Raw genomic sequence first — 25,598 nt, 5'->3', positions numbered from 1 at the left:
CAAATGAATAAATAAAATCTTTAAAAAAAAATTTTAAAAAAGAAGTTAGCACGTGAAGATGTTTAAATGTGATATAGCAGCCCTGCGCCCTATGCCTGATGCATGATTCAGGCAATAGGACAGCTGGTGTGCCATCAACATTCTCCAGGCACCTGGCCTCCTGGCTCCTCTAGCCTGTCTCCAGGGGCTCTTCATTTCTGTAGAGAAAGGAGTGAGACTCTCTCACTCCAGAAGGCATGACTGTGCCTCACCCTTGTCAGCATGAGCCCAAGGGCTCTTAAGAGGTGTGCTCAGCAGCATTCACCCAATATCTGATGAGTATAAGTTCAATTAGAACACGTTTTGAAATATTATGCACAACTCAAAGAGAGCAGAGGTGAAGTTGTGGAGCAAGGGGTGGGATGGCTGCAGGTTACAGGCTGTGTGATGGGAGAAATGATTTTAATCTGTCCTTTCACGTAAAAAAATGAAATGCGGGCATCAAACACATGCCCTAACGCTGCCAGTTTCCTGCTGCTTAACTTGGTGATGAGCATCCAGCCAGGGTAGTTCCTTCCCTTGAAGGAGTCCTGTAGGAAAAGTGGAAATGTGAATCGAATGAACATTCCCGGGAATTGCCCACGCTGGCCTGGGGTTTCCTTCCCTCTAGGTCTCCAATGGTTGTTCAAGATTCCCATTCCCTGAACCTAACATTCCCTGCATGTTGATGATGTTCTAAGGATCAGAAAGAGCCACTCATCCTAAACTCATTTGGAATCTTGGGCCGGAGGGTCTGCAGCCTTGCATGGAGTCTTCTAGAACTGGTCCGACAATGTGTTTTGTTTCAATGCTGCTTAAATATCAAATTATTAATGAAAAGATATTTAACAGGTGGTAAAAACACAGATTCTATCACAGAAATAGTTTATTTATCCTTGTTCTCTTTTAGTCCTTGTCCATATGCATAAATACTTTACCACAAATATAGTATCAGTGCACAGAATTTTTGGTACCTGGCTTTTCAAACTTAACATTATAAGCATTTTCAGGTTTCACTAGTATCATTTTTAATGACCAAATGAGCAAATTGTAATAGCAAATCAAGTGAGTGAAAAATTAAATGTTTTTCCAACCTATATTCATTAGCAACGACTCCCCACCAATTTGCTTATTTACTCATGGGCAGGGTGGTCTCCCTGGTTGTCCTTTGGTCTTGAGAACTTCATCACTCAATGCTGCTTTTCACATTCAGTTCTGAATGCCAACCAGATCTGTTCGTGTTACGTTGCAGGATCAGGCTGAAAAGGCATTGTCTCTTCAACTGGCTCAGCCGGAGGGCTATGAGGTAGGCTGTTTCTTCTTGCATTTCACCCCACTGTGTGTCTTCTGATGCCCAATGAGGTGTGAGCTCTGGGTGAAGGCCTTTCCGCATTTGTTGCACGTGTAGGGGCGCTCCCCGGTGTGCGTTCTCTGGTGCCTGATGAGATGGGAGCTCTGGCGGAAGGCTTTCCCGCAGTCCTGGCACTGGTAGGGCTTGGCTCCGGTGTGAGTCCGCAGGTGCTGGGAGATGGCCGAGCGGTCATTGAAGGTCCGGCCACACTCATGACATTCAAATGGCCTCTCTCCTGTGTGGACTCTCTGATGCTGTGTGAGGGAGGAGCTCTGAACGAATGCCTTCCCACAGTCCTGACACACATACGGCTTCTCTCCTGTGTGGATTTTTTTATGTACAGAGAAGTATCTTGGGTTTCGGAAAGTTTTGCCACATTCGCTGCATCTGCAAACTTGGCTCCCTTTGTGGATTCTTGTGAATGTGATCTGCTGAGCGCTCCGGTTGAAGGCTCTCCCACAACCACTATTTTCTCTGGCTTTTTCCCCTTTGTGGCCCTTCTGATGAACTTTTACACATGGACCGCGCGTCACCTTCTTAACCTGCGAGCCACGCTTGCGCAAGCGTTTTCTAGGGAGAGTTTTCTGGAGTGAGATATGGCTTTTGACAAGGCTAGTGTTTCCCCGGGATGGGGAGCTTTTCTGAGGGAGGGTTTCTTCCTGAGTTGGCCCCACCTGCTTCAGTACTGTGTCCAAGACTTCCTGGGCCTCACCCTGTGAGACGTCTCTTGACGTAGAGGACCAGGTGTCATCCCTTGAGAATTCTTCCATTTTCAGGTCGTGGGCTGGTTCTTTCTCAGGAATGTCAGACTTTGGAGTTAACTCTTTACTTTCCAGTGTAGACTCCCACCCTGAAAGTACCCAAAAGGTGTGGATATAGTAGAGAGAAACTGCTAAATGGGCTGACAGTATGACATAACCAAGTATTCAAAAGTTGTTGTTTTTTTTTTCCAAGTACAGTCATACAACCTGGGGGAAGTATGAAAAGCAGTGAAGCAACAGAGAGGAACATGAGCTTGGCAATCGGGGATGGGGCTAGAACTGGGAGCACTCTCCTAGCTCTCCGACTCCTCTTATGCCTTCAAGGTGGGCAGCAAGTCAGTCCTTCACTGGACCTGAGGCTGCTGCCGTCCACACAATGCCCACCCCTCTAGGTCCACAGGGCCGGCTGAAGGCATGGACTGTGCATGGAACATTCGAGGGCATGCCCAGTTCTCACACTAGGCCCAGAGAAGGCAAGAGCCCCAACTCAGGGCCTCTGGTGCTCCCAGAACCACAAGGATGGAATGGCCAGCATGGGCACAGCCTTACCCACAGAGACCAGGTGTCCAAAGGTTTCCAACATCACATCGTGGTACTCGGTCCTCTGCGTCGGGTCCAGCAGCCCCCACTCTTCCTTGCTGAAGTCCACGGCCACATCCAGGAAGGTCACTGGTTCCTGTAATGCCACAATCTGTGCCTGCTCAGCAGGAGGGTCATTGACAGGGACAGAAGGAAGGACGACTGGGGCCTCCCAACAGAGTCCGCTGTGCTGAGGACGCTCCTGCTCTGGGGTTTGTTTAGAAACACTGACTTGGGCCGTAAGAGGCCCAGAGAGTCCATTCTCACAAAATCAGAGGCCGGGGCCCAGGCTGGAGGCAGGTCCTTGCTTCACTAGGAGCTACAAGTGCCGTAAGCAGACTGCCTCCACTCTACCCAACCCTGTATGCAGCTCACCCTTTCCCTGCAACTTCCCACAGAAGACTGCCCCCAAGACAAGCCCCCTCCTAGGCACACCCCGTTCTCCTGGGAATAGTCCCTCCACATGTGGGAGAACCAGCCCCTGCCTTTGTGGACTGGGGCTGCTTCGGGGTGGGGTGGCCGGAGGCTGCGCTGAGATCAGTCCTTTCTGGGCAGCTGGCCAGAACTCTGGCATGAAGAGGGCTTCCAATGGCACTCTACCTGGATCTGGGAGGCCTTTTGCCCATGAGGGGCAGAGCCTGCTTCAGAAAGAAGGAGAGAAAGCAGAACCATTAGACCAGGACTAGACAGGTGTTCCTCTCTCTCATCACCTGGAAGCCCCTGAAAACAGCCTTGCCTAAAGCCTACTTCAGACCACTGATTATGTGAGAGCCAATAAATTCACCCTATGCTTGAGCCAGTTGCGAGCCACTTGCAGCAGAATCTTGAGAATGCCACGCACGGCATCATTCGGTCGTACTCTCTGACCTCCATAGTTAGCAAGACAGGGGTACTGCTGTTTCATTTGTGCCCTGGCTCTGGGCTATTTCTGAAGCAAATCCCAGACATTTTTTCTATCATAAACACCTAAATATGCATTTCTGAAGGACAAGGGCTCTCTTGTTCTCACCCAGATCCAGACATGGTCTGCATGCCCCTGCCTGGGGCTCCCAAGTGTCTATAAACACTTGGCCCCTTCCTTTTGCTTCCAAATTTCTTGACTTCCAGTCACTGTGCCCTTTCTTGGTCTCCGTGGTGGCAGCAAGGCAGTCCAGCCCTTCACGCTCAGAAACTCTGAAAGGCCTGGCTGGTGGAAGATGGGGTATGGGGGAGGTCACCTCACAGGGGATGCTGTGACCAGAGAAGGAAGGGGTGGCACTCCCCACTCACCTCAGGTGGTGCCTTCGCTGGCCAGGTAGTCATGTGCTCCTCCTCCTCTTCCTGAGGAGCTGTGGTCTGGAGAGAGCAGGTGGGGTCCTGGGCAGGTAATGCTGGGAGACATGAGCACAGAGTCAGCCAGGTGTAGTGCTACATCCAGGACAGGGCAATGACAGCCATGTTTCTCTCTGGGACCCATGGGGCCAGCACACACATCGTATCCTGCTGTTGCTGCTGTGAGGGCTTCTGTGCCCACCCTTTTCCTCACCAGCTCAGGTCCCCACTCTGGCTCCTCTTCACAGCCCATGGCCCAAATCCCCACACCTGGATAGCTCAGGGTGCATCACCCCATGTGACTATAGGGCACTGGTGTCCCCACTGCTGAGACCCCGATCTCACTCCCTCCCTCTCCAAGAACTGTTCTGGACCCAGTCCCTCTTCCAAGGCAGCTGCCTCATCTCCCCATTCGCCTCAGCAGCTGGCCTCACACCTGTCCTCAGAAGCAAAGACCCCATTTCTGGCCTCCAAGTACTCCACACTCTTCCTCTTTCCCTTTTCCATGGAGATTGGGACTTCCTCTGATTCCCAGGACTGGACCTATTCTTGTAACACACGCCCATCTTGATGAGAATTTTATCAAGTTTCCTCCACCTCAGAAAACAGTTCTACCTGGCTTTACGGCCCCCTTTCAATCACAGCTGCTTCATGCCTGACTCTTCATCTGTCCCCAACTGGTCCATGGGCTTCTATAATGATGACTCCACACCCACTATCAAGGGGAACACATGACGTGACCCAGGCTGGCCCACCAGGCTGCTGCTTTCTTCTGGCCACAATGATTAGATCATGCATGAATACAGGGCCCACAGCTAGACAATCAGAGCCAAAGAGGCTTTTGTTGGAACACTTAGGAAAGAGCACTCTGTGCAGGGAGCCCCCACATGGAGACAGCTTGCCTGTGAGTGAAGCTGACAGACGCCAGCAGAACTATGATAGAGGAGAGAAGATGAGTCCTGAGAACACTACAGGAGCTCCTGGGTCCAGCCATGCCTAAAGCTTGTAGATCGCCCTGGGACTTTTTGAGTAGATTCTCCTCCCTGGGCAATCACAACCAAGAGTCCCAACTAACTTGCTGATCACAAATGCAGGATTCTCAGAGTTCTCTGGAAAGCCTCTTCCCACCGTCCTCTGTGATATTAACTGATTTCCCATCCACCCCCAAGATGTAAAATGTAAGACCGACTGGCTTTCATCTCATGAGCTCTACAACTGTCTCCTTGGCATCTCTATCAGTTTCTTATTGCTGTAACAACTTGCCACAATAGTGGCTAAAAACAATGCAAATTTGATTTCTTATGATTACAGAGATTAGAAGTCTGACACCAGCCTCACTGGGCTAAAATCAAGGTGTTGGCAGGGCTACCTCCCTTTTGGAGGCTCTGGGGGAAAATATATTCCTCACCTTTTCCAGTATCTGGAGGACACCTAAAATACTTGGCTCCTGGCCCTTCCTTGTGACACCCTGCTTCGGGGTCACGTGTCTTCTCCACCTCTAATGTTCATGACTGCCTCTTTGTAGGTACCCTTGTGATTACATTTGGGCCCACCCAAATAATCCAGGATAATCTCCCCATCTCGAGATCCTCAATTTAATCAATGGCATCTGAAAAGTCACTTTCACTGTGTGAGGTTACATATTCGGGTAAGCAAGGAAGCAGTGTCCGTGTTCCATGGAACTCAGCCTGACAGAAATCAAGTTTCATGCAATCTCACCCCCAAATGCACCCTACACATACACTCCCATCTCAGCTCCCCACCACTGTCACTCCTGCCCTAGCCACACCTCGAGGAGGGCATGGTGACAACTCTGGGTGGCCAATCTGCTTCTCATTTTGACCCTGTTCTCCATCCACCATCCAGAGCAAGCTGCACCCTGGTAAATCTTTAAAGCTCAATCAGAGTATGTCACATACCTCTAGGGAGGGCTCATGGATCGGTTCCCACTGCTTTAGAATAACACTTCTCATTGCTTTAGAACAACATGAAAATCTCTTCAAGGGCCCTGCCAGCCCTGCCCTGCTCCCTTCTACTAGAGACCTACCCAATTTCTCTCTGATTTTGGAGTATACTGTTATTGCTCCCATTTTGGGCCTTCACAGGTGATGCTCCCCTGCTTGGCACATCCTTCCTGCCCACTTCTTCTTCTTTTTTTTAAGATTTATGTATTTGCAAGAGAGAGAACATGCATGTGCATAATTGGGGAAGGGGGAGAGGGGAGCTGGAGAGGGAGAGAAGCAGACTCTCGGCTGAGCATGGAGCCTGCCCTGGGGCTTAATCTCATGATCTGAGCCGAAATCAAGAGTCAGCCACTTAACTGACTGAGCCACCCAGGCGCCCCCTTCCTGCCCACTACTGAGTTCCACTCCACACCAAGTGTTGGCTATAGCAACTTGCCTCCAGGAGCCCCGCCAGCACCCTTGAGTTCTTGTCAACCCCACCATTGTCACATGCATATTTGTTTGTCAAATTCCCATCGTTCCTGCTGGACCTAAGGTTTGTTGAGCTCATGAGTCTAAGTCTTGACTGTTTTGGTCACCACTTTACCCACATCACCCACCAAGTGCAAGACATCAGAAGGCACTCTGGGAGGGGTGCCTGGCTGGCTCAATTGGTAGAGCATGTGACTCTTGATCTTGGGATTGTAAGTTTGAACCCCACGTTGGGTGTAGAAATTACCTGAAAAAATAAAATCTTAAAAAAAAAAAAAGAATGCATTCTGGGAATATGCCTAAGTGACTAAAATCATGTTTTCTATTAGTTGTAGTGCAGCAGGGATCCCAAAAGGGTAAAAATGAAGGATTTAAATGTAAGCTTCTCTCAGAAGCCTGGGGAGGGCTGGTTAAAGTGTAGTCCCAGACCCTACCCAAAGGTTTCAGTAGCTGTGAGGTGTGGCCTGAAACTTTCCATTTCCAGAGATAGGTCCAGGGATAAGACCATTCTCAGATCCCTTGACCTAGAGACAATGGTAGGTACTTCAGCAAGGAAGTATCTAAAGTTCTGACTCAGGAACATGTTCAGGAGGCAGACGCCCTTGGCCTAAATGGAGAGAGCATGACCCTTCCCCGACCTCTCCCAGGAAGCCTTAATTCTTCCTTCCCCCATCCTCCAAGATGCCCCCAACAGGAGTGTCTCTCACCACCCATCCATTGCACTTACTTTCCTCCTCAGATATCCAGGTTACATCCTCCACCAGGGACACTGCCTCCTGACAGTCCTCTGGGTGCTGCGACTCCACCCACATCCGGAGCTTCCTGGGCAGTGCACCCAGGAACTGCTCCAGCACCAACAGCTCCAGCATCTGCTCCTTGGAGTGCGCCTCGGGCCGCAGCCACTGGCGGCACAGCTCCCGGAGCCGGGCCAGGGCCTCTCGGGGACCCGCCACTTCCTCAAAGCAAAAGCCCCGGAACCTCTGGTGCGCGGCTTCAGGGTCAGCCGGATGCTTGCCTAGCTGTTGAGTGGGCTCCCTGAGCACATCTGGGCTCAGGCCCTCATCTTCAGCATAGAGGGCCCGGATCTGGGCGTTTCGGGGACGAGCTATCTCTTGGTTCAGTGTGAGGACTTCAACAACTTTGATCTTCATCAGGGGATTCCCAGCAGGAAGAGGATCCAATTGAGGGTCCAGCTGAGCTGCAGGATACTCTGTCAGTCAAAAGCACAGCCAGACAGATGGCCAACAAGCACATGAAGACGGTCAACATTATTTGCCACCAGAGAAATGTAAATCAAAATCACTGTGAGATACTACCTCATACTCACTAGGATGACTATTACCAAAGACAGACGGTAACTATTGGTGATGATGTGGAGAAATTGCTGTTGGTGGGAATACAGAATGCTGCACCATTTTGCAAAACAGTCTGACAGCTCCTCAAAAACTTAAACATAGACTTATATTATGACCCAGGAATTCTCCTAGGTATGCATCCCAGATAAACGAAAACAGATGTCAACACCAACACTTGTACGGGAATGTTCATAGCAGCATTATGCATAAGAGCCAAAAAGAGAAACAACTCAAAATGTCCATCAAATGAAGGGTGGATAAATTAAATGTGGTCGGGGCGCCTGGGTGGCTCAGTCGGTTAAGCGACTGCCTTCGGCTCAGGTCATGATCCTGGAGTCCCAGGATCGAGTCCTGCATCGGGCTCCCTGCTTGGCAGGGAGTCTGTTTCTCCCTCTGACCCTCCTCCCTCTCATGCTCTCTGTCTCTCATTCTCTCTCTCTCAAATAAATAAAATATTAAAAAAAATTAAATGTGGTCTACCCACACAATGGAATATTATTTGGCAGTAAAAAGGAATGAAGTACTGACCCATGCTACAGTACGACTAAACCCTGACAATACTATGCTGAGTGCAAGAAGTCAAACACCAAAGGTTATTTATGGTACGATTCCATTTACATGAAATGTGCAAAAGAGACCAATATAGACACAAAGTAGATCAGTGGTTCCCGGAGATAGAGCATTGAGGCATTTGGGGGGTGCTGGCTAATGAAGTTTTTTTGGAGGGTGATGAAAATGTTCTGAAATTAGATTGCAGTGATGGCTACACAACCTTGTAAATATAATAAAAACCAGTGAACTGTACACTCTCAACAGGTGAACTTTATAAATTATATTTCAAAACAGAGGGGAAGAAAAGAAGAAGCAAGGAGGATCAAGAAGAGACCTATGATGCTGTATAGGTCTGCAGCCACACACAGGGAATAGAACCTGATCCTGCCTCCATGGGGGCCAAGAAGATGACTGCGAAAGTCAGGGGCTCTATGTCAGAAGAGCATCTGCTGAACACAACCCTAGAATGGCCCCAAAATGCTAAGGAGGACACACAAACCAACAGGACGTGAGAAAGCTCTTTACAACTCCAAGAAGAAGTGCTAATTGACTAAATGACTTAAAAGCTTGAAAAACAGTAAACAGAAAAAAATGTAACCACGGATTATAGTTTACTTCCAATTAGATGTTGATTTATAAACACAGAAATGTCAGGGCTGATGTCTGTCAAGAACAAATGGACCCTCTCAACCTTGCTGTTTTGAATATACATGATTAGCACAATTCTACCTGGAAGGGAATTTACAGCATGAACTCAAAGCCTGAGCAACGAATGCCCAGGGAAATACCGGGGGACTTTCACCAGATTAATCTACTCGTGGTCAGGGAGCTCTCCAAAGAGGACACAGATGTAAACACACCAAGGGAATGAGTATTCGGAGACAAAGGCCAGACCACATATGACGGTAGAACTCTGACACTGAAACCTGTGGCAACAAGCCCAGACCGTCAGAACTTGTTTAACGACTGCCAGTTTCTCTTTTCCACCCCGCAAGTCAGTAACCCCCAGTGAGAACGTTCCTTTTTTTCGCTGTAACTCTCCCCAGTCCCCGCCTCCCTTGCTGCAGTGGGCTCCCAGGAGATAGCCTCTGCCTATCCTCATTTGGGTGGTCTTTTTCCCACGACACTTTGCTGAGCAATGAATGGCATATGATGGCGCAAAACTGGAAAACAGGCAGTGTTAAAACACGGCTCAAGAAAATTGCGAAGGATTCATATGTAAGCATTAAAAATAACATTGTTTTTAGTGTGATGATTACAACGCAGGAAAGCTCCTGCCACGTGAAGCAAAAAAGCGGAGCAGGAAATTACTGGTGTGGAGTCACTGTAGCTGTGTTATTAAAAACAAAACAAAACACAAAAACAACCCAAGTCGTAAAGACACGAAGAACAGCCGCTGCCCGCCTAAGTCGCGCCAGGTTTTTTCTCCTCCGTGCCCATCATCCGAGCACCTGCAGATTAAATCGGCCGCCACGCATTTTTCTAAGCGGTGCTCGGCGGCTGGGCTTCCAGAAGCGCGGCGTTGCCGGGGAAGCGTCTCGGGCGGAGGCCGCAGCCACAAGCACACGTTTCCGCGCGCGTTCGGGAAACTGAAGCAAGCCTCCGTCCCCCTTCCCCCGGGGAAATGGGGCGACACCGCCGAGGTCCCCACAGCCAAGCCCGGATCCCCCCGTCCCGAGAGCGCAGGCCGCCACTTCCGGCCGGGCCAAGAAGTGCGTCACGCGCCCGACACAGACGCACTACAACTCCCAGGAACCTCCGCGGCGCACGCTTCCGGTGCCGCCATGTTGAGGCTCTGGGTCCGGCCCAGGCCCTGACCAGACGGCGGCCCCTTGGCTAGTTGCTGGGCCCTGAGCTGCGGCCTCTTCCGCTCTCGTTCCCTCCCCCGACCCCCCGCGACGGCGGACGCGCCCTGGGACGGCGCGGGCGCAGCCGGAACTTCCACACCCACCTTGCTGGTCTGCAAGTTTTCTTTGGGCAAGTGCGGGGCGGGGGAGAGCGCGGTCGCTTCCCCGAGGCAGCGATTCTCCCGTATTCCTAATCCATCTTCGTGCCCCCGATTCGAAATCCTGCCCCCGTTCCCGTAGGGTTTTTTTTCTTCCCGCTCTCCAAATTTCCGGATTACAGACCTTGGCTCGTATGTCGTTTCCTCGGGTTACCGGTTTCATAAACCTAACTAGTGCTGGAAACTGCTGGCGCGCCACCCGAGAAGTGAGTCAGCTCGGGGTCAGGAGTCGCCCGCGATGGGTGGGGCCGCGCCCGCCGCCCCGGACGGGCCTTGGGCGCTTGGGGTTGCAAAACGCGTCCTGGGCCGCGCTTTTTAATCTTGGCCACAGCCACACTCCTTTCCTAGGTTTAAAGCGACTGTGTTCCTTGATAAAAGTAACTACAGCGTTGATCTCCATTTCCGACCTCTTCCCCTAAACTTCTGTACTAATTTCATTTGAGGGCTTCCCTTCCCAACTCGTTTATATCTGCCGTTGTATTTAGCATTCAATTCCCGTCCTGTTCCTTAGGACTTCTGGGGGTTCATCCCCCCCATTCTTGATTTGAAAGCAAAGTTCATGTATTCCCTTTCAGTTAGAGCTCTTAGAGCTTGAAATTTCCCTGAGTAACTCAGGAAGCCAGGGATGGCAATTTCCTCAATTCCCAAGCGGAATTCCGGGGGGAGGTAGCGCTCCCTAGTGGCTCCTTGCTGGGCCACGGGTACCATGTTGAGCAATAATCCTGCATGACACTTAAAATTTTTTTTTATTCTCCACAATGCTTCCCAGCTTTCTAATTTCCAAAACTTGTTTTTTATTCCTTGGTTAATCACAGAGATTATTTAGTACTTTATCTCTTAAGAAATTAACTGTAGGTTCATTTTATTCCACTCCATCCCCCTTATTTCTCCTTTAATCCTGATCATGTATTTTGTTCCTCCTCTTGTCCTTGGGGGCACCAGGGCAATTTCTCAAAATCTTGAACTGAATGCTCATTCAAAAATATTAACTCTTACCGTTTTAAGTTTTAGAGCCTCGGTAGGTTTGGTTGTTGGGAACTCTGATCATTGTGATGCTGAGAGGCTCAGTGGATCTGCAGTCTGGCTCTCCCTGCTGTTAGCAGCCCTTCAGGACAACACACATTCTGCAGGGTAATCGTAAAGCATCTACTGGGTGCTATGCAACGAGATGGGTCACAAGCCTGGAAGCCACTGGTAAGTGTCATTCTAGGCACTGCAGTTCTCTAAATCTCTTATTCTTTGGACCATCCCCTAACCACTGTCTGTGCCAGCAAGTATTCACCCCACTTCACAAAGAAGGTGAAACCTCTTAAGTTTACCAGCTGGCAGAGTTGGAAATGGATCCTCAACTCATGGGGCAAAGCTGGGACTGACTGACCCACTCATCTGCATGGAGCTACACAAAATAATCTCTATCAACTGCAGCTCCAAGTCCTGGTTTTCAATCCACCAACTGAATGATCTGGGGTAGGAAAAGCTGATAGGAGTTGCTGTTTTCTTCCTCCTCTTAGTTTTCTTCTTTCATGTTGTCTCTGCTGCTTCCCTTCCAGGGTAAACCATCTCTCCCTCAGTGCTCAATAGTTCATGACTTACCAGGTATACTAAGGCTACCAGTCCACAAATATAACAGTAACTAATAATAGTGACTTTTCACGATCTTGTTGTGGGCCAGGGTCAGGAAGAGTGCTTATCTCAGCTCCCCCCATCCCTGTGTACACTCCCTTGGTCCTTTTTTCTCCTTGTCCCGAATGCCCCCAGCTCTTCACCCTTTCTCCTCCTCTCCCCACATGCACTCTTCAGCTCTGCAGGCACCCCATGGCATCACCTTCTAAGTTTTTTTACTCCACTGGACTGCTGAGGATGTCAACTGGGTCTTGTACATTCGAAACCCTAAAGCCAGGCCCAGAGGAGGATCTGTCAAAGGTGTTGATGATCATCTTTACATCAAAGTCTTTGAATAATAGTAGTTACTGTTACATGAAGGCCCCCCAAGACCTGGGCTTTACACACCACAGTCCCACTAAGCAATAGCATCCATCCTTCACACAAAGGAAATCCATGCTGGGAGAGCCTAGGAGCCCTGCGCAGGCCACAATGGGGAACACAGCAGCTGGGATCCAAACCCTGTTCTTTTATCTTAATTTTCCTCAAACGTGCCAAAGTGTGCCTTGTCTATAGGTATTTGTACTCCCCTCACTCCTGCCTCGTAGTATTTACCCTAACATCTTCACCTGGTATCCCCTTCCAGCTCTAAACTCAAGTATCAGCTCCTCAGAACTGTCTTCCTGCCCAGTTCTAAACTAGTATTGCCCACCCATGTCACTCCCCTCTAGCATATTCCATTGTTTCATTTTTCTTCAGGGCACTGACTGCCATTTCAAAGTATCTGCTTCATTATCACTCTCTACCTTCTCTACAGCACTGCCCAATGGAGCTCTCTTCGTTTAAAGAAATGTTCCAGATACACTGTCCAACATAGTAGTCTTTAGCTGCAGGTGACCAGTGACCATCTGAAAGATGGCCAATGTGACTAAGGAACTGAACTGTTTTAAGCTCATTTTAGTCTGTTTAAATGTAATCAGCCACATGCTAGTGGCTGCTCCAGAATAAATACAGGCCCAGTGAGACAAACAGGGGGCCTTACTACCCTGCTCGACACTGTGACCCACCCCTGTAACAGTATGTGGCATTTTGGCAGGTGCTCAAGCAGTATTTATTGACTCAACACAGCTTCAAAGAGTGACTTGAGTGTTTTAACTGTCTGGATTTTCCCATATTTCTGTCATATTACAAGGAATCTCACTAGCATTTTAGTTGTGTCCCACCTGTAAATTATAATGGGAGGACTGCTGTTGCTACAAAGTTCCCTTCTACTTGAGAGCCAGAGCAGGATGGGAGTGTAGGCCACCAAGTAAGAAGACACCTGGTCTATACTCCCCCTGCTTCTTCCCAGACCAGCCAGGTCAGAGACTTGCATTTCTGCTTCTGCTGGTAGAATGGCTACATCAACACTTCTCTAGAGGCTGCTGGCTGGAATGATGGTAGGACTTAAGAATGGGACTTCGTGGGCACCTGGGTGGCTCAGATGGTTAAGCGTCTGCCTTCGGCTCAGGTCATGATCCCAGGGTCCTGGGATCGAGTCCTGCATTGGGCTCTCTGCTCCTTGGGAGCCTGCTTCTCCCTCTGCCTCTCTCTCTCATGAATAAATAAATAAAATCTTTTAAAAAAAAAGAATGGGACTTCGTAACACTTCTAGCCTTTGTAAGTCCTCAAAAAGAAGTCACTGCACTCTACCTCTGAAACTAATGATTAAAAAAAAAAAAAAAGTCACTGCTTCTACTTATTCTATATCCAACTTAATTTTTTCAAATAGAAATTCCTTAATACTTTATTCCTTAAAAATTCCTAATCATTTCTTAAATAATTTATTCTTAGGGCACCTGGGTGGCTCAGATTGTTAAGCGTCTGCCTTAGGCTCAGGTCATGATCCCAGGGTCCTGGGATCGAGCCCCGCATCGGGCTCCCTGCTCCTTGGGAGCCTGCTTCTCCCTCTGCCTCTCTGTCTCTCATGAATAAATAAATCTTAAAAAAATAATACTAATAATTTATTCTTAGATCCCATTTTAAACACCTAGTAACAAAATCTTTCCTTTTAAATTGGCTACTCCTGGTATAAGCCAAAGCTATTAGTCTCTGTATTATTTTGTAATTTGTCACACTGATGAACAAACTGTTTCAGAGGATTAGTTTTTTTAAAGTGGTTAACTGTTAAGTTACAAATATTTCCTTTTTAATATTTTTCTTATTTTGTGCTTGAGTGAGAACAATGCTATGTATACTTTGCAAAGTCTGTCAACATTCCAGCCTGTTCTGTCATTGAACTGCTCATGTTCCATGGAAATTGTCTTTTAACAAGAAGTTGGAAAATATTCACTGTCCAGGTCAATAACAGGCAGATAGCCACTTTGTTCTAGAAAAATTAACTTTAGTATTTTTCTGTGACCCACTTTGGACAACCTTACACTTTTCCAGAAATCTTTCCATTTTATTGTTTGCTCATTCTCACACTCAAGAAGTAATTCCTAGGCACCTATGTGTCAGGGACTTGTAACACAGCAGGAAAAAGATAGCAGTTTCCAATTTATCGGCATGGTTATGGGCAACACTTCTTAAAATGCAAAGTTACCCTCCCACCCAGTTTCCTTCTCAGGAAGTCCTCACAGCCTATCAGCTTCTATATTCAGTGATAACAATGTGTATTTTTTTTTTAAAGACACTGATATTACGTGCATCTATGTATCTTTATACATCTTAAACAATATATTTTTAAGAAATACATGTATCTTGGAAACTTTCATATCAGTACATAGACCTGGCTCATTCTTTGTTACAGTTGTACAAAGTATTATAAACTACACGTGTTGCTGAATGTGTGTGTACTGCTGTTTCCCTGTGTAGGTTTTTAATTTGCCTTTTGTCCTTTCAGAAAATTAGCTCTTGGGTTCTTTTTCTTCTTCTCCATTTTTGATTCATTTATTTGAACTGTATTTATCTTTCCTCTTTCCTTAGGACTTTTGGAGTCAAATGCTTCTTAGTTCATTTGTTTTCCTTTTTTTTTTAAGCAATTTCTTCACCCAACATGGAGCTTGAACTCAAGACCCCAAGGTCAAGAGTCACATGCTCGTCCTACCGAGCCAGCCTTGTGCCCCTATTTTCCTTCTTATTCAATTAAAAGGCATTTTCAGGCCTTGAAATTACCCCAGGGATTACATCTGGACACCAGGCAGAGCAGCTTCCAGATAAAAGGATCAAGATTACATGGGTCCAGGGTGCCTGGGTGGCTCAGCCGGTTAAGCCTCTGCCTTCAGCTCAGGTCATGATCCCAGGGTCCTGGGATCGAGTCCCGCATCGGGCTCCCTGCTCTGTGGGGAGCCTGCTTCTCCCTCACCTCCCCACTTGTGCTCTCTCACTATCTCTGTCTCTCTCAAATAAATAAAATCTAAAAAAAAAAAAAAGGATTACATGGGTCCAAAAGAGCAAATATATGGAAGGTGACAGAGAATGTATTCTTGAATAAAGGTTGCACAGTATGTGACCACACTCCACTAGGCTGGATTCTTGCCAAACATGTTTTGATAGTCACTCGAGAGTGTAACTCTTGGCCCACTCTCCAGGATGTGAGCCTTTCAGAGTTCTTAATAGCACTATGTATCTCAAGATTTCCCCTTATCATCCCTTACCCACCCTCTAGTCTGAGAGCCTGGCATTGTCTTCAAAATCTCTTTGAAGACATCCTCTTGTTTTTTAGTTTCTTCAACCATTCATTCACCCAACAGTTTCCTGGGCTAGAGATTGAGTCATTGTCTTAGCAACTGGGAACATACACGGGAAACTGAAATAAAGACTGCTCTCATGTTGTTTAATATTTGTTCTAGGGTGCCTGGGTGGCTCAGTCGTTGAGCGTCTGCCTTCGGCTCAGGTCATGATCCCAGGGTCCTGGGATCGAGCCCCGCATCGGGCTCCCTGCTCTGCAGGAAGCCTGCTTCTCCCTCTCCCACTCCCCCTGCTTGTGTTCCCTCTCTCGCTGTGTCTGTCAAAGAAATAAAAAATCTTAAAAAAAAAAAAAATTTTGTTCTAGGTGTTCAGGTCAGGTAACAGAATAAGTTGGAAAAATACATGATCTGTTTTCCTGTATTTGTATATATTTATAATGATCAAAGTTTTATTTAAAGTTTTCCTTCTGTATGATTATCTCGTATAAAATAGGATGAGACACTTCATTTTTATTCTTCTTCAGTATAAGTTTTTTGTTTTGTTGCTGTTCTGTCAAATAAGGTGGGAACTAAGGCTGATGATTACACACAGATTACATTGAGGGTCTGCTCTCATATGAGTCCTCTGATGTTGAATACAATGAGGACTCCTACTGAAGGACTTCTTGCCAGTGGGTTCTGTGCCTCCTGAAGCCTTCCTAACACTGATTCCATTCTCAGGTGTTTCCCAGTATGATTGCTGTGATGCTGAGTAAGAGAGCTATGCATGAAATCCTATCCACAGCAGTCACATTCCCTTGGCTTTGGAGTTCTCAGAGGTAATTATTTGGTGTGAGAACTTTTCCACATTTAATACAATTGGTTTTTTGTGTGTTTTTATTTTTTCCAGTATGAGCTCTCTCAAGTCAGACCAGAGTGAATCAGGCCAGAAGCCTTTCCAGCTATGATCATATTCCTGGGCTTTCTTCCCTGTTTGAGTTCTCATGTCAAAAAAACTCATGAAAAGAACTTCCTTCATTCAGGGTCTTAGCATGTTAGTCTCCCATGTGAGCCTTTCCTTAAAGCCTGAGTTTAAAATAGGCTTTCTCACACTAAACACATTTATTCAGTCTTGTTCTTAAATAAATTATCCTTTGTATAAAACAACTGATTTCCTACATCCACTACACATTTGCTTTATAGCCCGTGTGAATCCTCTCAGGCTACACAAAGGGTGAAATCTAGAAAAGGATTCCTTCTCTTCCTCCCCAAAAATAATCTCCTTGTAGAAGTTATTTTTTTCTGCTAAAGCTTGCACTAATTTGTGTTGCTACATTCATATTTGTAGGGCTCATCTCTCCTGCTTCATTCCTTGACAGGTGAAGAATTAAATGTCCTGCAGGCTTTCCTATAATCATGACCTTCAAAATAGTGTCTTTACTCCATTGCTTTCCTATGGATTAAATCTAGATTGTATCAAGTTTTCCACCCAAACCACCCATATGGCAATACTTTCTTGAAAGGACAGAGTGATGGCTAAAGATCTGAGTGCCATCAAATAGCTGTCCACATTCCTTATCTTCACAGTATCTTCCCAAATCAGTGCCTTCTTAAAGATGAATGCCGTGTCTTAAGTGCTTATTACTCAGTGTCCCTTCTACTTCAGCCAATGACCGTGCTGCCATTTTTGCTGTCAGGGAGAGCTGGAGAACCACACAAAATGTGTTGCCTCAGAAAGGCTGAGCTTTCCACTTAAACCCAGTCCCCTGCATTGGGAAGAGTCACCACTACACCAGTGATGGCAGAGAACACTTGGAGATGATGGTCTCATCTTACAGTAAATAAAGCATGCCATTCCAAACACTAATGATTCCCAAGTTTTTATGCCCCACCAGGACTCCTGAAGTCCAGAGAGGTGCATTCCACTGGCTTCACAAACCCCTACCTGGATGTCTCTAAGTCCCTTCTCATTCACACTGCATTAACAGAACCAGTCAAGATCTGGGACAGTTCCACAAACATGAATCTAGGTGAAAGCTGTAAGGGAGTTCTTTTTACTATTCATGTAACTCTCTTTAAAATTACTTCAACTAGGTAAAACAAAACCAAACCTCTATTTCTACCCTTCAAAAGTTTATGCCTTTACCAGATTTCCTCATGTCACTGACTAAAACCAAAAATTCAGGAGTAGTGATTTTTCTCCTTTATTACGCTCCTTTCAAAGTTAGATGCTGGGGTGCCTGGGTGGCCCAGTCAGTTAGGTGTCTGCCTTCAGCTCAGGTCATGATCCCAGGATCCTGGGATCGAGCCCCACATCAGGCTTCCTGCTCAGCAGAGAACCTGTTTCTCCCTCTCCCTCTGCTGCTCCCCCTGCTTGTGCATTCTCTCTCTCTAATAAATAAAATCTTTTAAAGTTAAATGTTGATACATACAAAAAGAATGTATGTGGTAAACACATATGTTACAAATAGTCACAGGAAATCCCTGAAGCCTTTGCCTCTGAGGGATTCTTGGCAGCTTCCTTTCCTTTGGTCATTACTCACCTGACCCCAGTGAATCCACTTATGAACTGGGAGGCGGCCATGCTGGCTTCTCCCCAACCCCCCCTGCTACTCTCAGGCCAGGTAGTATCACCTCTTCCCTAGATGCTACCTACCACAGCTCCCTGGCCTGCTTCCACCTGGGCCCTACTATAGTTCTTTCTTCTTAAGCACCTAAAGTGTGCTTGAAAAGCCGTATCACACACCTGCCTGATAAAAATCAAAACTCTCGGGCGCCTGGGTGGCTCAGTTGGTTAAGCGACTGCCTTCGGCTCAGGTCATGATCCTGGAGTCCCAGGATCGAGTCCCGCATCGGGCTCCCTGCTCAGCGGGGAGTCTGCTTCTCCCTCTGCCCCTCCCCCCTCTCATGCTCTCTCTATCTCATTCTCTCTCTCAAATAAATAAATAAAATCTTTAAAAAAAAAAAAAATCAAAACTCTCCTCAGAGTGAAGGCCCTGTGTGCACTGCCAAACCTAGCTTGCATGTCAGTATACCTCAGTTACCTCCTCCCAGCCCATTCAGTGGCTGTTTTCTGAATGTGCCAAGGTTGTTCCATTCTCATGGTCACCCCAAATGCTGTCTCCACGCCTGGAAGCTCTCTTTACCACCACTCATATGTCTGTAGAATTTTCTTTGGCAATTGGCTTAAAATGTCACTCCTGCAGTGCCCCCCCACCAACCACCTCCTCTGGAGTAGTAATTTCCCATTATCCCCCACATTACATCACATTCTTTTTCGTCTCAGTACTTACCACTACTTATCTGTTCACAGAGTTATATCTGGGGAACTTGTTTGTAAAAGCCATAATCTTTTAGACTACAAAGTCCACAGTGCCAAGGATTATGTTAGGTCTTTGGTTCACTACCGAAGTGTTTAGTATACTACATGGGACCCAAGAGGACTTCCGCAAGTTATTTGTGAGGTGTAACAAGGGGAGGCAGTGGAGGGAAAACAACACGTAAAGGACTCTTTATGACAGAGCAGAGATGAGTCCGGCAACTATTACCTCAGGCACACTCTGTAATAAAGTGTCCCGATAAGCCTCCCTGCGCATGGTCTCTTGCTCTGGGACATCACCTCAGAATCTCCTGTCACCTGTTAAGCCAGTTCTCCCAAGATGTGCAGAACCACAGGTGCCCAAAATCCCTCATGGCAGCTAAGTTCAGGGAACTACTAGATCATACAGAAGTGCAAGGCTGGAAGGTTTGCCAACACAGGACGTGAGCCCAGGAAGGATGAGACACAGACCTGCCAGAACCAGAGCCGCCACACAGGAAGGGACTTTGGAAGGCTGGATCAAGGGGAACACGCAGGAAAGATACCACGGTGGGTGGACACGAAGCGCTTGTGTTGCTGGGGACCTTTCAAGTGAGGTATAGTTTAGTGACCTGTGCTAGTGGTTGGAAGGGAGGTTTTCAAGGTAGGGAATGAAAGGAATGACTCTGAATATGGAATAGAAAAAAACATTAATGCTGAGCCATCAAACTGAATCCAGAAAAGGGGGCAGAGAGTCACAGAGATGCCAGTCTATGCTGTGGCAAACAGAAAAGCATCACGAAAGACGGGTACCAAGTGCAGATTTCATAGCTGAATACTGTTACAAGCAGTAGTTCCAATGTCACTTGCATTAGAACACAGAGAACAAAGGGAAGGAAGAGCATCCAAAGTTTTCTTCACAAAGTCAGCACACTCTGATATAAAAGCTGATTAAGATAAAAAACACAAAAAAGAAATCCACCCACCTCCCCAACCTAATTTATGAATACTGATGTGTGAGTGGATGCCAGCAGCAAGTTACAACAAAGGCACTTCTACGTTTATTAGGTCACTGTGTTAACTGTTCAAAGGAGAAAATCACTATGATCACCTGGGAAGGCTGTGAGAGAATACCGGGGCTATTACTGATTATCATTTATTAGAAAGGGCTAGATGACAATTTCTTTATCCAGATAAAACTGATTTGAATCAAAGCAGAATCCAGCACCATGCTCATCAAAGCTGTTTAGGTCAGACATTCACTTTTCACTCTCTCAGCTTCAGTGTTTTGCAAGTACCAGCTGCGATGAATGTCATTATGGAATTGGGCAAAAGAAATAAAAAAAATACTAATACAGTTAGCTTCTTTATACTTGCTGGTAAAATGACTGTACTGAGAAAATGAGAACCTAATAAGATCACTAGTAAGAGAATTTAGCAGCATACCAGGCTCATCTGGATCAACTCTGTGAGACTGCAAAGGAAGACTAACATGAGCAGATGAACAGCAACCACAGTGAAAGCCCAACAGCACTCAGAAGGCCTGACATAGCACAATGAGGAGAGCAGATCTCTTTGTATACTTGTGTCAAAACTTGACTAGACAGACCAATTCTGCATCAAGGAATTCTAAATCCAATCATTCTAACAGGATTTTCTCAATGAATCCCAGACAAGCTGATGCTAAGTGTTCATCCGGCAAACCACGTGGCTGAGAACAGCTAAGAATTTTTAAAAAAATGAGAGGAACTCCCATTTATCCAAGTTTGTTATAAAACTACCATACAGCAATATGGTGTTTACTCAGACTGAGATCAAGGAAGCAGAAGGGACCAAGACGGAGGCCTGCACCTGATGAGGACTATGGGAATTTAGTCTATGATAAAGATGGTGTTTCTGATAAGTGGGAAGAATCTAGTCAGAAAATATGTTGAAAGAATTCATGCTCCATGCCACATACATAAATTCCATAGAAGTGCAGCAATTAAACAACAACAAAAAAATACTGAAACACAAGTATTTATAAAATCTTCCTATCTATGATACGAATAGGAATAAAAACAGATTTGAAAGGAAAAATACCTGAATCATAAAGCTTAATGGAGACTAAATTTAAAGGTAGATGATAAATGTTGGTCTGGGATATTTGTATTACTAATACCCATAATTAATATAGAGTTGCCAGCAAAATACCCCACCCAAAAATAAAAACCAACAGAAAAAAACAATGGGGGGGCGATGCCTGGGTGGCTCAGTCGTTAAGTGTCTGCCTTCGGCTCAGGTCAGGATCCTAGGGTCCTGGGATCCAGTCCCACATCGGGCTCCCTGCTAGGCGGGGAGCCTGCTTCTCCCTCTGCCTCTCTCTCTCTGACTCTCATGAATAAATAAATAAAACATTAAAAAAAAAAAAGGATCCCAGGGTCCTGGGATCGAGCCCCATGACAGGCTCCCTGCTCAGCAGGAATCTTGCTTCTCCCTCCCACACTCCCCCTGCTTATGTTCCCTCTCTCACTGTGTCTCTGTCAAATAAATAAAATCTTTAAAAAAAAAAAAAAGAAAGTATATGAACTCACAAAAGAAAAAATATAAATGGTCTGTAAATTTATAAAAATATGTGTAACTTCATGAGGGAAATGTGAACTACACTCAACATACTATCAGATCTGCAAACCTTAAAAAGATCATTATAAATCTCTGGTAAGGGGAAAAGCTCTCATGTAATTGAGCAGCTACACGGATTTTAAAGGACTTTAGAGAGCAGTCTGTTGCTACCAGATTATCAGCTTCTATCTCGGTTGATTCTGAAGTTCTATCTCAACAAATCCTACCTACAAAACAAAAAAAAACAAAAAAAAAACTTGAAAGTGCAAAAAAATGTATGCAACAACCTGAAAGACTATCAAGAGGAAAAATCAAATGTGGACTACACAGTATGTTAAAATGAATGAAACATGCCTGCTTGTATCCAGTAGAACACCCCCCAGTCATAAACATATTTATATACATATGTGCAAACATCTATAAAGTCTGGACAGACACACCAATTACTGGTGATTACATGAAAGAAGAACAGTAGAACAGATGAGCCCCTACGGCCAACCTGCCACTGGCAATAAGTTCACGTTCAACCAGGCGGTACACCCCTGACTCTGAGACCAGAGGAAAACAGTTTGATTCAGCATATCTGCAGCTACTCATCATACCACCCCATCTGGGGTTTTCCCCTGTCCGTCTTCTTTTCTAAGACACCAGTCCCTGACTAACCAGTCAGCCCATGCCCTGCCAGGACTCCCATGAGCCTGGTTCTCACCTGAAAAGGTGTCTTGAGGAATTCCTCTCTCCACCGACCAGAGCGCTTCCTCCTCCTCTAACTGAGATACCACATCTGGCTTGGAAAGCTGATGTTCTGCCCAAGGGAAAAGAGACAGGGCTTGGGGGTCTGTGTTCGGGAGAAAATGCGTTTCTGCTGTGGCACATGCTGTCCCTGAATTCCTCCCTGCAAGGGCATGACTTCTGGTTTACCGCGGTGATGATAACCCAATCCATTCCCTTTGTCAGCTACTTGCCTTCCTAGACTCCCTTGCCAGTAAAAGTAGCAGTGGGACCCAGTTCTCGCTGGCAAGATACAAAGAAAAATATGTCAGCTGGGGACCTTAGGGCTTTTTTTTTCTTGCTAAATATGGGAGGTGCGAAAAGAGAACTAGCCAGGGCTGCCCCCCCCTTCTTTCTGTCTTGAATATGAACATGATGCTGGGTGCCACAGCCATGCAGCCACTAACCTAAGAGTGGAAAAGTTCACAATAACCACAAAGAAATGGAAAGGATCAGTCTTCAGTGATACTCCTGAACTGCTGGAACACTGACCCCACATCCTATGAAATTCTTGTTACATAAATGAGCATCCAGTGCTGTCAGCTACATCCCTGACAGACCTACCTCCCTAGCATTCAAGGTCTCTAAGGATGGACTGTAGGTGGCTTCAGAAGTCATATGTGAAGTTGCCCTTCCCCTACAGGTACAAATTAAAGCCTTCTCCCTCAGGCTCCAGGGCCTTGACAATTGCATTCTCATCCCTGCAACCTGAGCCCAAGCAGACACACACTTCAGAGGCACCACATTCGTGCTGCAAAGCGCAGATCTTTATTGACATGGAGACCATCCTTACCCACTGAGACCAGGTTCCTGTAGTTCTCCAGCATCACCTCCCTGTACAGGGACTTCTGTTCGAGGTCCAGCAGTCCCCATTCCTCTGAAGTAAAACCCAGGGTCACATCTTCAAAGGTCACTGGTTCCTAAAACCCACAGGTTTCTGTTCAGCCACGGTCTGTCGTCACCCACACTGACAGGAGGGGGAAGGCTGACCCAGCACATGAGGGTACAGTCTACAAGATGACCCAGAGCATTCCAGGTGGCTCATGTGTTCCTGAAATTGTCTGAAACTGAGCAAACCCAAGCTTGATCCCATTCAGGTCACAGCAAGGAAGACTACATGTGAGGCCAGAGAGGGCTCTTCTTCCTCTGGACCTCTCCATTTTATTAACTTGGGGACTCCAATACTGCCTCCATACCTCCTAGTAGGAAATTCTGTGAGCTGAATCATCACACCCAAGCCTTCAGCCCCCACCCACTGCCTGCGCTGCCTCTGCTCCCTTCACTTGTCAAGGATCCACCCTCCTGTTTTCTCTTAATGACTGAGCTCATGTCCCCTCTAGCTTTGATGCCAAAGTAGTTGTGAAATACAAATGTGAGTCTAACCCCTGTTTAAACCTATCAATGTCCGTCTCCAATATAAAGGATAAATCGGAACCCCGCAGAGCCCGACCTGTGCTCTATCCATCCCCTTGGAAAGCTAAGCAACCTGCGGTTCATCTGTTCTGCTGCGTCTCTCAATCCTCCCCAGGATGCTCTGGGGCCCGAAGTCATCTCAGGGGAAGGTGGCGTCCCACTCTCATCCGGCTACCCCCACACCCAGATCCAGGGGTAGGCTCAGAAACTCAAAGAAGCCTCTACTCACACGGAACCAGGCCGTCGGAAGCCCGGAGGTCATACCTTCCTTCTCGACGTTATCTCGTGGGAGTGGGCAGTCCTGAGAAGGTCGAATTTGGGAGGTAGAAGGGGTGTGAGGGCTACGCAGAAGGGGGGGCTCCTTTGCCCAGTAGCGGCCCTATCAACGTGGAAGGGTAGGTCCACCCCCAACCTAGGAAAACGCACTTATAGGGTCGTCTCCACCTACTCCCCGATACCTAGAGGGCCGGTTTCCACTAGTCAAGAGGAGACCCTCCTCATACCTTTCCACCCAGAGGGCGTTACTCCCCTCTCCAGTCCGCACACGCCCCGAGCGGGTCGGCCCGCCTTAAGCCCCACGCCCGGAGGGAGTTGTCTTTCCTCTGGGCCCCGAGTCCCCTACCACACCGCCCCTTCCGGCCCCGCGGCGGGAAGACGCCAGGCCAGGCCGGCCTCCGGCTGCTGAGCTTGGCGGGGAAGGCCCTGAGGCTGCACACCCCGAAGAGCGGCTGTGGGACGACTCCGCACAGCCCCGACGGGAGCAGATTTCGCGCCACACTCACCCAGCGCGCGGCGCACAATGGCGACCGTCAGCCCGCGGCGAGATGCGTCAGCGCGTCGGCCTGGACTACAACTCCCAGCCGCCCCTGCGGCGTGCCCGCCTGACCTCGCCCAGGCGGCGGCCATCTTGGCTGGCCATCTCGGATGGCCGGCGAAGCCCGGGCCGCCCGGAAGAGGTCCCTCGCCGGCGACCCTCGGTGGTCCAGCTGGATTGGGGGAGGGCTCAAGGCGGGTACGCCCGGCCACGGGGCCTCCACACTTTTCCAAGTAGCACCACAGGCCAGGACATTGTCGTGCTCCGCCACGAGGGCGACCACTCGTGGGACGAGCCGGAAGTTAGGAGGGGAAGGAGCGCAGAAGGGGTGGGCCGGAAGTTGGTTAAAGTTGGGTCGGGGGTTTGGCGGGAAGGATTACTACGTCCCTGCGCGGAGGAGGAAGAGCGGGTCGGGACGGAAGCGTAGAGGGCTGGGGCTAACTGCTACTCCTACCCGACGCGGAGGAGGGAGGGGTGGGAACCGGGCGGGCGGGAAGCGCGTAGGGGGCGGAGCTGACGTCCGGCCAAGCTCGAGGGAGGAGGAGGGGCGGGCGAGTAATGGGGGCGGAGCTAGAGTCCACCCAAGTTCCGGGAAGAGGCCGTGAGAGGATGGACGGAAGTGAGTGGGGGCGGTGCTGGGTGTGGATCCTTGCCCAAGGGGAGGAAGAGGGGCGGAAGGGGGAGGGCAGGAAGTGTGCCGGCGGCGGGGCTGAGATCACCTCCGATTTCTGAGAGGAAAGGCGGGTAGGGCCTGCCCAGAACGCGCAAATGGCGGGGCTCTGCGCCCTCCGTGGGGAGGCGGAGAGGGTGGGAGGAGGGCCAGGCATGAACGTCCCCTCAAGTTGTGGGGAGAAGGGCAGGGTTAAATGTGCGCTGAGCACGGGTGTGGGGGGTGCGTTGTCAAAGCCGGAACTAGGCAAGTTGAAACTGTGGAAACAGATTTTGTTCACAAAAATGTCAGGGCAAGAGACACTGCAGTATAGAGCTGGGCTCGGTTCTGAATACAACTAGTTGGAGTGCGTGTCGGGGCGGTGGGGGTTGTTGGTTGATAGAAAATTACACTGGGGGCTTCTGGCTGAGCC

The 25,598-nt window shown here is 47.9% G+C and overlaps 1 protein-coding gene and 1 long non-coding RNA gene across 7 annotated transcripts; one reads left to right on the top strand and one right to left on the bottom strand.

The window, feature by feature from the left end:
* Nucleotides 1–886: 886 nt before the first annotated feature.
* Nucleotides 887–24,913, bottom strand: ZNF274 (zinc finger protein 274). 6 transcript variants are annotated; one of them, XM_034986193.1, is made up of 8 exons: nt 24,485–24,913; nt 23,932–24,003; nt 23,083–23,209; nt 22,228–22,323; nt 7,183–7,665; nt 3,979–4,079; nt 2,680–2,827; nt 887–2,219 (listed from the first exon to the last, which is right to left on the bottom strand). In XM_034986193.1, exons 2-8 carry the CDS (start codon nt 23,962–23,964, stop codon nt 1,318–1,320), a joined length of 1,890 nt encoding a protein of 629 aa, XP_034842084.1. In that variant the 5' UTR covers nt 23,965–24,003; nt 24,485–24,913; the 3' UTR covers nt 887–1,317. The 6 variants fall into 6 exon arrangements, with proteins under 6 accessions (XP_034842084.1, XP_034842085.1, XP_034842083.1 ...); XM_034986194.1 differs by lacking the exon at nt 24,485–24,913 and adding an exon at nt 24,206–24,473; XM_034986192.1 differs by lacking the exon at nt 24,485–24,913 and having other exon boundaries at nt 23,932–24,473.
* Nucleotides 10,485–15,262, top strand: LOC117997941. Its single transcript, XR_004675924.1, has 3 exons — nt 10,485–10,573; nt 11,373–11,561; nt 14,990–15,262. It is a non-coding gene; the product is annotated as an uncharacterized LOC117997941 (long non-coding RNA).
* Nucleotides 24,914–25,598: the final 685 nt, after the last annotated feature.

The sequence above is a fragment of the Mirounga leonina genome, unplaced genomic scaffold (assembly GCF_011800145.1).
Source record: "Mirounga leonina isolate KUSES-001 unplaced genomic scaffold, KU_Mleo_1.0 Mir_376, whole genome shotgun sequence".
Classification (NCBI taxonomy): Eukaryota; Metazoa; Chordata; class Mammalia; order Carnivora; family Phocidae; genus Mirounga; species Mirounga leonina.
Note: the sequence above shows the minus strand (reverse complement) of the source record. Positions and strands in the feature narration are given on the sequence as shown.

Excerpts from the sequence above, each read along its gene's own strand:
- ZNF274 (XM_034986193.1), bottom strand. The coding sequence starts at position 23,964 with ATGACCTCCGGGCTTCCGACGGCCTGGTTCCGT. Across the intron at positions 4,080-7,182 it reads CTGGATATCTGAGGAGGAAA|CATTACCTGCCCAGGACCCC; the intron begins GTAAGTGCAATG and ends CATGTCTCCCAG. Across the intron at positions 2,220-2,679 it reads TGGACACCTGGTCTCTGTGG|GGTGGGAGTCTACACTGGAA; the intron begins GTAAGGCTGTGC and ends GGGTACTTTCAG.